The sequence below is a fragment of the Gymnogyps californianus genome, chromosome 1, assembly GCF_018139145.2.
Source record: "Gymnogyps californianus isolate 813 chromosome 1, ASM1813914v2, whole genome shotgun sequence".
In the NCBI taxonomy this organism is placed as follows: Eukaryota; Metazoa; Chordata; class Aves; order Accipitriformes; family Cathartidae; genus Gymnogyps; species Gymnogyps californianus.
Genome location: NC_059471.1, coordinates 217,698,958 through 217,712,039, shown reverse-complemented (window position 1 = coordinate 217,712,039; position 13,082 = coordinate 217,698,958). Strand labels below are relative to the sequence as shown.

At 54.0% G+C, this 13,082-nt stretch overlaps 1 protein-coding gene across 2 annotated transcripts in view; it reads left to right on the top strand.

Annotated features, from left to right (window-relative positions):
* NRF1 (nuclear respiratory factor 1) overlaps window positions 1-8,269 on the top strand; it is a 71,963-nt gene extending 63,694 nt beyond the window's left edge. For both annotated transcript variants that reach the window (XM_050899855.1, XM_050899846.1), the window contains one exon: window positions 8,001-8,269. In XM_050899855.1, the coding sequence (XP_050755812.1) occupies window positions 8,001-8,164 (164 nt within the window). In that variant the 3' untranslated portion in view covers window positions 8,165-8,269. The remainder of the gene's footprint in view (window positions 1-8,000) is intronic.
* Window positions 8,270-13,082: the final 4,813 nt, after the last annotated feature.

The window sequence follows — 13,082 nt, the reverse complement described above, 5'->3', positions numbered from 1 at the left end:
TTTAATGTGCATGCTGAACAGTGCTCTTCTGTGTTAGCAGTAACACACCGGGTAGTCTCCAGCACTGCAGTTATCTGTCTTGGTGAGGATAGGAAAGGTCTTTGCTCCAGGATTCAGTTGAAGGACACAGTTGCTCTGCAGTTATTTAAGTACTGGTGGTTGTGCTACCTTTTTTGTAGGCAATGATATGTGCCATGTTGCCAGGACACACATGTGACTGCAAACAGCTGGACAGAGCTGCTCAATATCCTGTTTGTATGACTGTCCTTTTTAAAACCGGTAGCAGTGAAGCGTAACAGAGTCCCTCCTGTTTTGCCATGTTGCTAAAAGAAATTATACATGGCTGGGAGAATGAGGTATATCCTGTGGTTGACTACGAACCAAGTTCACTGTCAAGAAATACCTCTAGTGCCAAGTGATTTTTCCAGTATGTCCTAGTGCCGTCTCGGATTTGCTTATTGGTGACTCTACCATCAGTGGACCAAAGCTTCTTTACATAAAATGGAGCCTGTAAAATCTTGTTCACATACCAGGCTGAAAGGAATTCAAGTGATCGCTTACACCAGCCCCTTGCCTGAGTCAGCGTCAGTCTTAGCTGGCTCTAAAAGACCTCCAGTGATGGAGACTTTGCTCCAGAGCTTCACTAACCTTATGTTTAGCTGTTGTCTGGTTTTTTTCCCCCCTCTAATATCTACTGCAGGTTTCCATGCTGCAGTTCAAGTTCATCTCTTATTCTGTCCCACTGTGGAAAAGGGAGTCAGGTTATTCCCTACTTGTCTGCATCAGTCTTGATGTATTTACAGCCTGTCCTAGGTATATAGATCAAAGCATGCCCAGCGCCCTTTCATTGTGCTGCCCCCCAAGGGCAAACGTTTCGATGTTCAGATGTCCTCTAGCGATGCATTTCCCTGCTTGATTTTTGTGCATTAAAATCTGCACACTGGTCATTTTGAATTGTCTACGAGAATTCTTCCATCGTGTCTTCAAAAGTCGCCTTTGACTCTGAACGAAATGTAGCAATGAGATGGTATCTGCTGACCTGTGTGCTAGGGCCCTGTAGTGCATTCCTGAGCACAGGAATTTTGGTTGGACTGCTCAGCCCTGTGCCTCCGGAGGAGGGGAGAAAGAAGTTGCAGGAATATCTACTGCAAAATGCTGTGGTAGGATCGTGCTAAGCAAAGTTTGTACTAGTTTCCCCTCAGTGCTAGCTGAGAAGACTGAAGCAAGCAAAGTCCTCTGAATGAGTTGGAGGTCAACGGCCAAGAAAGTCCAATGGAAAATTTCACTCTTTTTAGCCTTCTCCATTGTTGGTGTGAGCGCTGTAAGGGCTTCAGAGCTCTAGCAGGGGTCTGAGACACTTGTAAGGCTGCTCACAGTGGTCTCCTGACTCTGCAGTGCTTGCAGATGTTCAAAGCAAATGATAAACCGGACAACTTTCATCACTTAACCCCTTTGGTGTCCAAGAGAACAGAGAAAGATGTATCAACTTTGGCATCCATTGCATCGGATATGCTTTCTCTCCTTGGTGCCGAGTGTGCTTCTGGTTCCAGTGGATCCCCAAGAGCAGCACCGGCTGCGGCTGACTGTGGCTCATGGCTTCTGATGATTTGAAACGGGCTTTGGACTTCTTTTGGAAGGGGAAATGCAGGTCTCAGTCGAGGTCCTGGTTTTTTATAAGATTATGTTGCCTAACTAAAAACCAGATGATGTCCTATGCTCTGTCAAGGGCTCCAAGGTGATTGCTGAAGTCATTGTGCATTTTCTATTTTGCCCCATAAAAGAATTCCCAAGAGCAATACTTCTGTGCTACTTCATGACTCCAGACCTGTGCCCCTCACTTCTCCATGCTCAGCACTCAGAGCAGTGTTTCTTGTGGCTGCACAGCTTTTACAACCATAAACTCACCTCTGTTAACAGCACCTCTCTCAAATTCTTCCTTCACCTTTCAACACACCTGAGGGTGTGTTGAAAAGGTTTGCACCATCTCCCCTTCCCGCTCTTGCTGGGGTTAGGCTGGCTCGGTACTGCAGAGCAGGACTGAGCATTGCTTGAGACTCCTGGCTCACTGGTGCAGGAGCCAAATGGTAATGCTTCTCCATTTGCCTTTTGCTTGCTCACAACCCTCCCTTTCCAGAGGCTGTTCCCACAGGAGTTTGCTTTGGCAGGAGATCAGCTCTCTGTTGTAGGTGATGCTACCAAAGAAGAGAATTTGCACTTTTTGAAAGAAGAGGAGGCTGTTTCCTTTCTTGAGTTGATGTTCAATGTGATGACGGTGGTTGCTGTTGCCTGGTCAAGAACGAGGCTGGTTCCTATCTCCTGACCCTCCAGGACTTTGCTCTTGTGTTCCTGTTTGAGCTCCATGCAGAAAACATTACATATGAGATCCTGCCATTCAGCATTTCCATGGAGTAGAGGGCCATGCCAAGACATTCACGGAGGTGCCCATCTTAGCTGGGAAGAAGACATCTCTCACTCAATGAGTGACTGGCAGCTGAGAGGTCCCTCGAGATTACACACTGTTCAGTTTCTCCCAGCCATTCTGCGTGTCTTTGGGCATTTAACGTGAGGATTAAGCTTTCAGAAGTGTTACACTGAATGTCCATATTGTCCATACAGGTTGTTAAGACAACTCTTGTTTTGGTATCAGTGAAGACCTTTCTACTCCAGGGTGCGTTTCAAGGCTTGCAGAACCTGACTGTCCAGCTGAAAACTCACACTGCTGCCGTAATGAGAGCATACCAAACACTTGCAGGACATACGGCAGCAAGGCTCTTCGTACCATCTGCTGCCGGATCACAACTTGATGCTTACAGTCCAGACAGAGCTTTGTCCAAGGTTGCCTTGGGCTGTTATCGTTTCCTCACTGATGGGACCTTCGTGGTGGTAGGATCTGCATTGCCATTCCACCCCATCTTCCATCCACATCTGGTATGCTTGCTTCATACCTGGAATGAGATAGCCGCTAAATAAGCTTTATTCGGTCTCTTGGCATTTGGATGTGGAGCCACGTGGGATGGTGACAGATGAGTCCTCAGCACCTGTCTCCCAGTGTGGTCAAACAACACAGCGATGGGCTGTATCGACAGCCAGGCTAGTGTAGACCTCACCTCCTCTATGGTCAGGAAATAACCAGTTCGTGGAATTGAGGCATTGAAGAGTGGATCTGCTTGGCTAGTTTAGCTCTCTGTGTGCTTTGAGCACCTTAGCAGATGGCCTGAGCCACTTGGAACTACCGGACACTGAACAGGAGATAAGGATGCACCTTGGGGAATGGACTCAACCTAAGACAGCAGGAAAAAAACAGCACGTCTTGTGTCCCCGAGTAGGACAGTACTCCCGATCCTGAAGGACTGGGAATGAGCCTGACAGCTGGAGAATGGTAGTATCTCTTCCTCGTGCTGCACTCGCTTTGATCTCAAGGGTGAAGAGGTGTTAAAGCAAGGCAGAAACTGGCACTGATGACCCTCGTCCCCTGAGCATCAACTGTCCTGGGTGTCCAGGGCGCTGCTGAACCTCAACACCAATTCCCAGGGCACTGAATCATCCCACCTGCCCGACCTTCTCCCCCAAAGCCCTTTGTGGTGGTTTAATGCAGTCACCTGCAATTTAGGATCAAAACGGTTGTTCTTATGCTGCTGCTGATCTGCCCTCTGGGCCAGGTAAGATGTCTCTGTCAGCCGTCGCATGACTTTTCACCTCTGAATCCTGTGGCTCTTTGCTCACAGGTGGAGCCTAACCCTCACCCTTCTTCTGTAAGCTGTAACCTCATCTCTGCTGAAACTGCAGGAGTTTCATTATCTCCTACGGCCCATCACAGTCCCCCAGTTAAAATGCAGCTGCCAATATTGTCTGACCCGGCATTAGAGTACAGCCGCAGCCGTCTCAGAGTCGATCGACTCTAATCCTTTGATTCAAGGTGGCCATCTCAACCCTTAAGGCCTGCCATGGCTCTCCTTCCCCCTTGGCCACCCTCGTGTCCTGACCCATTCTCCTCCATGGCTGTCAGGCGATGCTGGCCATGCCATCGCTTCCTTCCTAGCAAAGCCAGCTGATCCTACACCAAAAAAAGTCTTTCCCTGGCATGCTGCAGGTAAGTGAGAGGGCAGGACCTCGGTGCTGGCTCTGCCCCAGCTCCCTGTGTAGATGTCCTTGCTCCCAGCCGGCTGGAGCTGGCTCCTCATCCCTGCCGAGGACGGGAGATGCTGGCAGGTAGGTGAAGTTGGTGGCCAGGAACGGGTGATGCATAGGGGGATGGAGGTGCCTGGGCTTTGTGTCTCACCCACCACTCCTTCCAGAGGGGCTTTTTGGGTGGCTTCACAAAGGGGAAGCAAAACGCGCAGCCTGGCTGCATCTTCCCGCTTGCTGGGAGCCCGCAGCCGTGGTCTGCACCGCTCGGTGCGTGATTCATCACCTCTGCTGTCGTCCCTCCCCAGGCAGGAGCCGGTCTGAGCTGCGTGCGGGATCCGATGGGATCCCTCTTCCCTGACTCAGCCGGAGCTCTTCCTGCGTGCCCCGTTCCTTGCAGAGCACCCCGGCATGGCTCCACTTTCTTTGCAGATATGTATTTTTCAAAGACTCGAGAAGTTGCAGGTTTTTTTGTCTAATGGATTTCCTGTTTTTAATACAATTGAAAGGGTCTGAAATCCATGCTTTAGATTAACATATGCCAGCTAGATTAGGGCTAATCAGGGTGCAGGTCTGAGCAGATGCAGCGGAGGGCCAATCCTAGACCTGATTACAGTATCTCAGTAGTTTAATCGTCTCTCTCCCAAGGGCGATCATCTCTGCTTTAATGCACAGCAGACTTTCCAGCCCTCTCCTCCTTTGGTTTGTTACCACCCCTGGCAGGAAGGCCGCTACGTCAGATGCTGAGGCGATTTAGTTTAATCCCATGCAGAAAGGGATCTGCGTGTCGCCGTCTCTCACAGAGACTTCCCTGCGCTCCAAGATGTGGCCAGCCTTGGCCAAACCTTGGGTGACATGAACTCATCCTTTCCAAAGAAGACCCCGGTTGGGTCTTCACGTCTCACCGTCTTTTGATAGCACCTCTCTTTGGCAGCAGCCCTACCCTGGCCAACACGCGCGTTTGAACAGCATGGAGGGATCAGGCTTTTAACATTGCATGCTCTGTGGTCCCTGAGGGTAGTGGCGACTCTGGTCTTTGGGTTGGCCATGGCCATGTCATTTGTGAGCTCCAGCAGTCTCCTTCAGGTTAGCAACCCAAGTAACCCAAAGGGCTTAGTTGGGTTGTTGGTCTGGAGCGGGGATTTTAGGTGCATCCCAGGCCAGGTCTCCAGGTCTGTGCCAGCACCTGCTTAAACTGGGATGTGCTACGTTTCCCTGAAGGGTCAGATAGGAGATTTTCTTTGAGAGGGCTGAGCGTGAGCTCTCGTTTTGGTGTTTTGTTGCCTAAAACTCTCGTCTATTAGAAGGCACCCTGGGAGCTTTGTACCTTCTCCTGCTTCCACACCATTCGTAGCAGTCAGTGTTGAACCATCACATCAGGAAAGCAATTTCTCGGTTGGGCTGTGAACTGGACGAAAGTGGACGTAACCCTTCTGGCGTGGGGCAGCCCTTTGGCTGGGTGATCACGAAACTTTCCTACCCGCAGAGCGCTTTGAGATCCTGAGAGGAGGGATGTTGAAGGGCTGGAAAGCACGCTGTGCTCTGCCGGGGTCACCCACCTGGTCAGCACGATTAACTCGTAAGCTTTCCTGTCTGTACAGTAAGTTATCTGAGGACACCGAGCCGTGCTCTGCCGCCTCGTGTTATTAAACGAGTGCCCTTGGCGGGACAGAGGTCTGCTCTCTGCCACAGAAACCTGAATCAAAAGAGATTGTACTGCTTTTTTGGGAAAGCCTAGGTCAGGAACCTGCTGTCTTAAACCATCTGAGTGCTGTTTCAGGGGCTGGCCATCCTGTGCTGCTGGCTGGAAGGATTTGTTGACCTCTAAAAGCTTTTTTTTTCCCTAACAGAGGTGTGGATAGTTCCAGAAGTGTCACGTACAAGGTAGCTTTACAGGCTCGCTTGTCTAAATCACGCTTTGCCAAGCCAAAGGCAGTGGTGGGTACAGGCAGATAATATCGGAGTAGAAAGATGAAGTTTATCTTTCCAGTCTGCAGGATTTGCTATTCCCCTTCCCCTGCCCAGCTGTACGAAGCAGTACCAGTGCTCCTTGCTATTTTTTCCACCTCTTTTCATCATTCACATCACAATATCCTCAGGGGCCTCGTTGTTTTGTTGTCACCTTGGTTGGTGTTACCTAGCTAACCGGGACTCACCGCATTTGGCACAGCGGTGCTTTCCTCCGCGGCCAAAAACGTGCCCAAAGCTTTGCCAGCTCCAGCTTCAGCTCGGGGGCACCTGATCCCTTTCTGTAGCTCAGCCACCCTTGGGAAAAAGATGTTTCCTACTTTGCTGGACCCATCCGTGATTGGGGAAGGGCTGAGAAACTTGGTTTGCTTTCCTTTATCTCTGTTCTATGTCATATATATACACGTGTGAGTGCCTATACGCAGTGCCTGGAGCCAGTATGGCTTGGCCAGGGCTCGCTGGTCCCATGCTGCGCTTTACCCATCTCGGTGTGAAGGCAGAAGGACCCGGCTGGGATGGAGAGTGAGCTGGAGGAGGTGAATCGTGTTTGAGAGAGGCCGGTGGCTGTACCGGGGCTCATGGGCAGGACGGGTGGTCTGTGGTCTGCACAGCGATGGGATCCTCCTCATGTGCCGCGGAAGTGGGAAGGTGTTTGAGTGGCGTATAGAGTTAGAGGGGATGGAAGAGTCGCAGGGAAGAGAAGCCAAATTTATCCCTTCCTCAGCCCGAGGGTTCCCAATTCTGGGCAAATCAAGTGGAAAAACACGTTTCAGAAGCGTATTCCTCGTCTGTGGGTGACTGCTGCTGGGCTGTGTGCTGGTGTGCTCACGGCTGTGGGAGGAACACATGGGAGCAATCCCTGCCTCCAGCAAAACACGGCCTGGCAGGGCTGGCTGTACAGGTACCTGCTGTGCCATCCCAGCATCTGCTTCGGGTTCCTCCTCCAAAAATTTCTTATTTCTTTCCTCCTTAACCTTATTCTCTCTCCCTGTGGCCAGACAGCCCCGTGGTGCAGGCTGAGCTCGCCATGCTGCCACCCAACCCTACCCCATCCCGTCCCTGCTCCCATCCCACGTGGCACCGTGGTGGGTGAGTCCGGCACAGCGAGGCCACCAAGCCGCAAATAATTACGCCAGCACGGACGCTGCCGGGTGGGAAGCAGGTGTCTTCCCCCATTGCCGGCTTTCCGTGCATAGAATCATAGAAACACAGAATGGTTGGAAGGGACCTTTAAAGGTCATCGAGTCCAACCCCCCTGCCATCAGCAGGGACATCTTCAACTCGATCAGGTTGCTCAGAGCCCCGTCCAGCCTGACCTTGAATGTTTCCAGGGATGGGGCATCTCCCACCTCTCTGGGCAACCTGTGCCAGTGTTTCACCACCCTCATCGTAAAAAATGTCTTCCTTATATCTAGTCTGAATCTCCCCTCTTTTAGTTTAAAACCATTCCCCCTTGTCCTATCGCTACAGGCCCTGCTAAAAAGTCTGTCCCCATCTTTCTTATAAGCCCGCTTTAAGTATGGAAAGGCCGCAATCAGGTCTCCCCGGAGCCTTCTCTTCTCCAGGCTGAACAACCCCAACTCTCTCAGCCTGTCTTCATAGGAGAGGTGCTCCAGCCCTCTCACCATTTTTGCAGCCTCCTCTGGACCTGCTCCAGCAGGTCCACGTCTTTCCTGTACCGAGGACTCCAGAGCTGGATGCAGTACTCCAGGTGGGAGTACTCCGATGATCCAAAGGATCATCTCCGGAGCAGCACGAATGCAGCCCCCAAACCCCTGGGGACGATGCCACAGCATGTGCCCACACCAGCCTCGTCCCTTGTGCTGGTCTCGCTCTGCTCCTTCCTTCCCAACCCCACTCCTATGCTTGCTTTTTTTTTTTTTTTTCTTTTTTAATTGTCTCCTCAGGTCTCGTCCAGATCCCCGTCAGCATGTACCAGACCGTGGTGACCAGCCTGGCCCAAGGCAACGGCCCCGTTCAGGTGGCGATGGCACCCGTTGCCACGAGGATAGCGGACAGCACCGTCACCATGGACGGGCAGGCAGTGGAAGTGGTGACCTTGGAACAATGACGATGCCCAGAGCAGGATCATGGTGATTTTCCTCGTCTCTTATGCGAATAATTTTTTTACGCCTCTCCAGAGATGCAATCAAGTGGCATTGAGTCTCCCAGCTTTGGAAGCAAAGGTTTTGTTAACCTTTTTTTTTTTTTTTTTTTTAAAAGGAAAAAAAGAAAAAAAAGAAAAAAAAAATACTACTAGCAGAGGATGTGTGTTAAGTGCATTTTTATAGCGCCACTCTGCTCTCGTAGGAGTGAGAAGCCAAATTGTGACGGGACTTTCATTCCGAGGAGATTTAAAAGAAAACGAAACAAAATAAAGCAACCCCTTAGCCCCCATTCCCCCCCCGCATGGGATGGAGCAGGGTGAGGCCTGGGGGGGCCGAGGCACAGGGGGGGAGCACGGATGCCCTCGGCCAAAACTGCTCCAGCAGCATCGCCGCCGCTCCCGGGCTGCGCCGGCACTTTCCTCCGTGGCAGCTCCCGGGCACGGCCCTCCGCACTTGGCAAATTAGGTTTCAAAGATTTTAACGTGGACTTTTATATTAAAAAAAAAAAAAACAAAAAACCAACACAAAAAAAACAACAAAAAAAAAAAAAGGAAAAGAGTTCGGAAAAGGCTCCTCTCCTGGGAAAAAAAAAAAATGCACGTGTGACTGCAGGGGGGTGGCAACCTCTTGAAGGGATAACGCTCTTCCAAGAGCCCGTGCGACTGCCGCCCTCCCCGCGCCGGCGAGCGAGGCCACCTCTGCCTTTGACGACCATAAGCGCCGCCGCGGAGAATCCCGGCCGCGCTCCGCTCGGCTCCCCTTGGTGCACACTGGAGACCTGTTCTTATTTCTCTGCTCTTGAAACGTACCTGCCATTTTAGATCTTTTTTTTTTTCCTTTATTATTATTATTATTATTATTATTATTTCCCGTTTTTGTGGATCTAGACCGGAGTGGAAACGCCTCTAGAGGGGCTCTGGCTGTGTCCCCCTCCCATCCCCGCTCACCCCCCGTGTTCCCAGGACTTCCCTTGCCAAAGAGCCGCCTCGGGCTCATCCCAGTGCCCGCTGCCATCCCCCCGGGGACCCTGCATCCTCCCCTGCTCCTCCCTGGAGAGTCCGGCTCCTGCAAGAAAAGCTTCGCTTGAAGGTAGCACGGGGATGCGAGCATAGACCCTTCCCTTTGGGGGACCCTTCTGCAACCCCCCAACCCTCCAAGCCACCCCCCCGGTCCTGCCCTATGTGCATCTCCTAGCACAGCTCTGCTGCTGCTGGGGACTTTTAATCCCCATCACCCAAAAATCTTGCCAGGAGGGTTAAAAAAAGGCCTCGAGGGTGGTTTTGGGGGGCAAATTTTACTTGACTTTCCCGTGGGCCAAACCCTTGCGTCCCAGCGGCAGCGCCCAGCCGAACCCTCTGTCAGCCGCAGCCCCGCCGCGCGCGCGGTTGTGCATGGTATTTAATTTTGGGGTTTTGTGGGGTTTTTTGGTTTGTGGTTTTTTTTTTTTTTAATTATTATTTCCAAGTGGCCATTAACAAAGTTCTCCACGTCTCGCTCCGCCTTCGAGGAAGTTTTCAGATTCTTGTATTTACTTGTTTTATATGGAAAAATATCAAATGTTCTTTGTATGCATTTCTTCTGTACTTTAACGAGGGGAGGGAGATCTTTCCATAGAAACAGTCCTGGTTCTCCAATTTGTTATTTTTTTTTTTTTTTTTAATTATTATTTTTTTATTGTCGTTGTGAAGATGTCGGTGGCTTTCAAGTCAGTGTTTCTTTGGCGATGAAATGACGTTCTTTTAGTCCGAGAGGTTCCCCCCTGCCCTCCCACCCCCCCAAAAAGACAAAAACCAGGCAAGTAGCAGAGCATGGACCCCCCCTTGTTTTCCCAGTGTCTATTATTGCCTCATTCAATAAATTGTTACAAATGTGTCTACCCCTGCGTCCGGCTCTCCTGTTTTGGGGTATTTTGGGGGATTTTAGTGTATCCTGCGATCCTTCCCTACCCGGTGGGTGTTTTGGGGCTTGGTCCCGCACCCCCAGCCCTCCCCATGCTGGCTCTGCTCTGCCCTGCTGCGATGTTGGGGCTGGAGAGGAGGAGCTGGTCACGGCCGGGATGATTTTGGGGCTTAATTCTTCCTTTGTGCAATTTATCTCATTCCTTTTTACTCTTCCAGCAGCAACCTGGGGCCGGATGGAAACCATGGGGGTGCTTGAGCATCACCCCGTGCTCCCACCCAGGGGCTGAGCTGGCGTTTGGGTTGAATTCCTCCATTTTCAGCTGCAGCAGCCACGGCCGAGCCCAGGCGCCGTCACCCACGGGCTCCCGTCAAACGGGGATACGTTATTTGGGGCGCAAACCCAAGGAGGAGCAGGGAAGCACAGCGATGGGTTTCAGCAGCTTTATTTGAATGCCGGCACGGGACGGTTGCAGCCCTGGCTCCGGCACGGTGAATCCTGCGGGCTTCTTGTAGCCTGGGGCAAGAAAAAGAGCAGAGGAAGGCTGGAAGGACGGACAGACGGACAGAAGGAAGGAAAGGAGGAATGTGGCTGCTTTACCGGAGCATCCATGGATGCTCATGGGTATCCCCGGCCGAGCTGGGAGCAGATCCCCAGCCAAGCTCAACGTCCTCGTACGTGAAAGATGCTGCATCTGCTGGCAGGGTGACCCAGGGGTCCAGGTACACGTGGGGACCCCAGGACATACTCTGGCCGGGCTGGGGTGCCCTGAAGGGGCCCCGGATCTGGCAGCACGGCCGGGGGGGGGAGAGGCAGCTCGGCCTGGCAGACGCTGCCGCGAGGCTTTAATCTTTGTTAATCGGTCTTTAATAAGCAGGTCGGGGCCTCCCGCTGGGGCGACTCGTGCTCGCCCCGGCACACCAGCAAGCTTCGCTTTGGATTTCCCGGCTGGGGAGAGGCTGGTGGGGTCGGATCCTGCTCCCCTCCCCAACCTGGGCACTATGAGGGGGGGGTCCCCAGGCATTGGGGGGTGTCCCAGAGTGTGGTTTGCTGCCTCTACCGCGCCCCCCCCTAGCCCAGCACTGCCCAGGGCAGGCCCCAAATTGCAGGCTTTGGCCCCAAATTGCAGGCTTTGACCCCCAAAGCGCTGGCGGGTGCTCAGGATGAGCCCAGCTGCTGCAGCTGGGAAGGGGCAGGACGGGGGGGGTCTTGGGGTGATCCTCAACGGGGTGCGGGTCCTGGGGGGCCCCAGCTCCCCTTGAGGTGACTACTGAGGGTGGAGCCTCTTGGGAGGGGTGGAGCTTCTTTGTGTGGGTGTGGCCTATTGGGAGTGGGAGGGGCTTGGGAAGGATGCTCCGCCCCTGCTCCCCCCCCACCTCGGGGCAGGGCCCCAGTGCTGAGCCATTTGCGGGGGGGTTAAGCCCAGCATTGAGGGGGGGATGGATGGACGGACGGATGGACTGGTAGATGGAGCAATGCCTGGCTGCCTGGACAGACGGATGGACGGCTGTATGGGTAGCTGGATGGGCAAATGGATGGTTCAATGGCTGGACAGACAGACAGAGGGACGGATGGCTGTACAGACAACGGATGGGTGGCTGGATGAACGGACAGATGGATGTTTGCTAGCTGGATGACCAGACGGATGGATGAATGAACAGACAGACACACGGACAGCCTGTGCCCCCTCCAACCCCCCAGCTGCCCCGGCAGGGTGATGGGGACCCCCGTCCGTCCCTCCCCACCACCCCCCCGGCGCAGGGAGGATGATTTGAGCATGCAGCCTAATCCAGCGTGATCCAATCTCCGCGGGCTTACGCCGAAAGCCCCGTAATCACCCAGCGCTGCCCTACATATCCCAACCAGCCGCTCCAGGGGTGGTGGGGGGGGTGAAGGGGGTGTGCACAGCCCCCCAGCCCCCCAACATGTCAGCCCAGAGCTGCTCCTTCCTATGCTATCCCCTATCCCCCTCCTAAAAGCTGTCACCGTCCCTCCTGCACCTGCAGACAGGCAGGGGACGTGGCAGCTGCCACCGCAAGCTGCTCCAACAGTGCCTCAGTTTCCCCCCCCCCCTTCCCAGAAACCAGGGGCTGGGTTGGGGCCGGACCCAGGGCCAGGGGCTGGATTCAGGGCCGGGGGCAGGAGCCGGCCACCTAATCCGCTCCCCCCCAGCTGCCCTGCCCACGTTGCGGGGCCGGATCAGCCCGTAACACCCGGAGTCATGCGGGGACACGCGGCCGCACTGCTCCGATGACCGGTATCCAGCAGGTCCCTGTCCCCCCCACCATGGAGACACCCCGGGGTGCCGGACCCCCTCCTCAGGGAGGGGCTCACCATCACCGTCCCCCCGTACTGCGTGTGCACCAACACCCACCGCATTCCCCCCTGATCCATACTGGGTGGAGCAGGACCCCATGAGCACCCTCCCAGCCCGGCAGCAGAGCCCTGGGTGGGTGGGTGGGTGGGGGATGCACAGGGTGCCTGGCTGCACCCATGGGTGCCAGGAGCCCGTGTCCGTGGCAGTTCCCCGGGGCTGTAGTTGGCAAGTCTAGAACCACCGGATCCTGCTACCGCACCAGTGTGAGTTCTACCATTGCCAAAGGCAGCCCCGGGGCCGGGCACCGCCGGCGCCACCGGCACCGTCTCAGCAGCCAGGCCCCGGCGTGGGGACAGGGGGGAACACGCAGCCGCGGTGCCAGGCCTGGAAAGCTGCAAAAAAATAGAAAAAAAAAATAATTTCACGCATCCAGCCAGAAAACCCCACGTGCGGCCCCCAGCAGATCCCCGCCATGGGGATGCTTGGCTCAACCCTGGGGAGATGCCACCACCGTGGTCCAGGAGGGGACAGGGAGCGGGGGTCCCATCCTGCTCGTGATGGCCACCACAGGGACACGGCCTGGTCGAGATGCCTCCATGGGCTGGGACACCCCGTTGGGACGGACACCCCCTCAATGGCACCCATGGATGGGGGTCTGACAGACA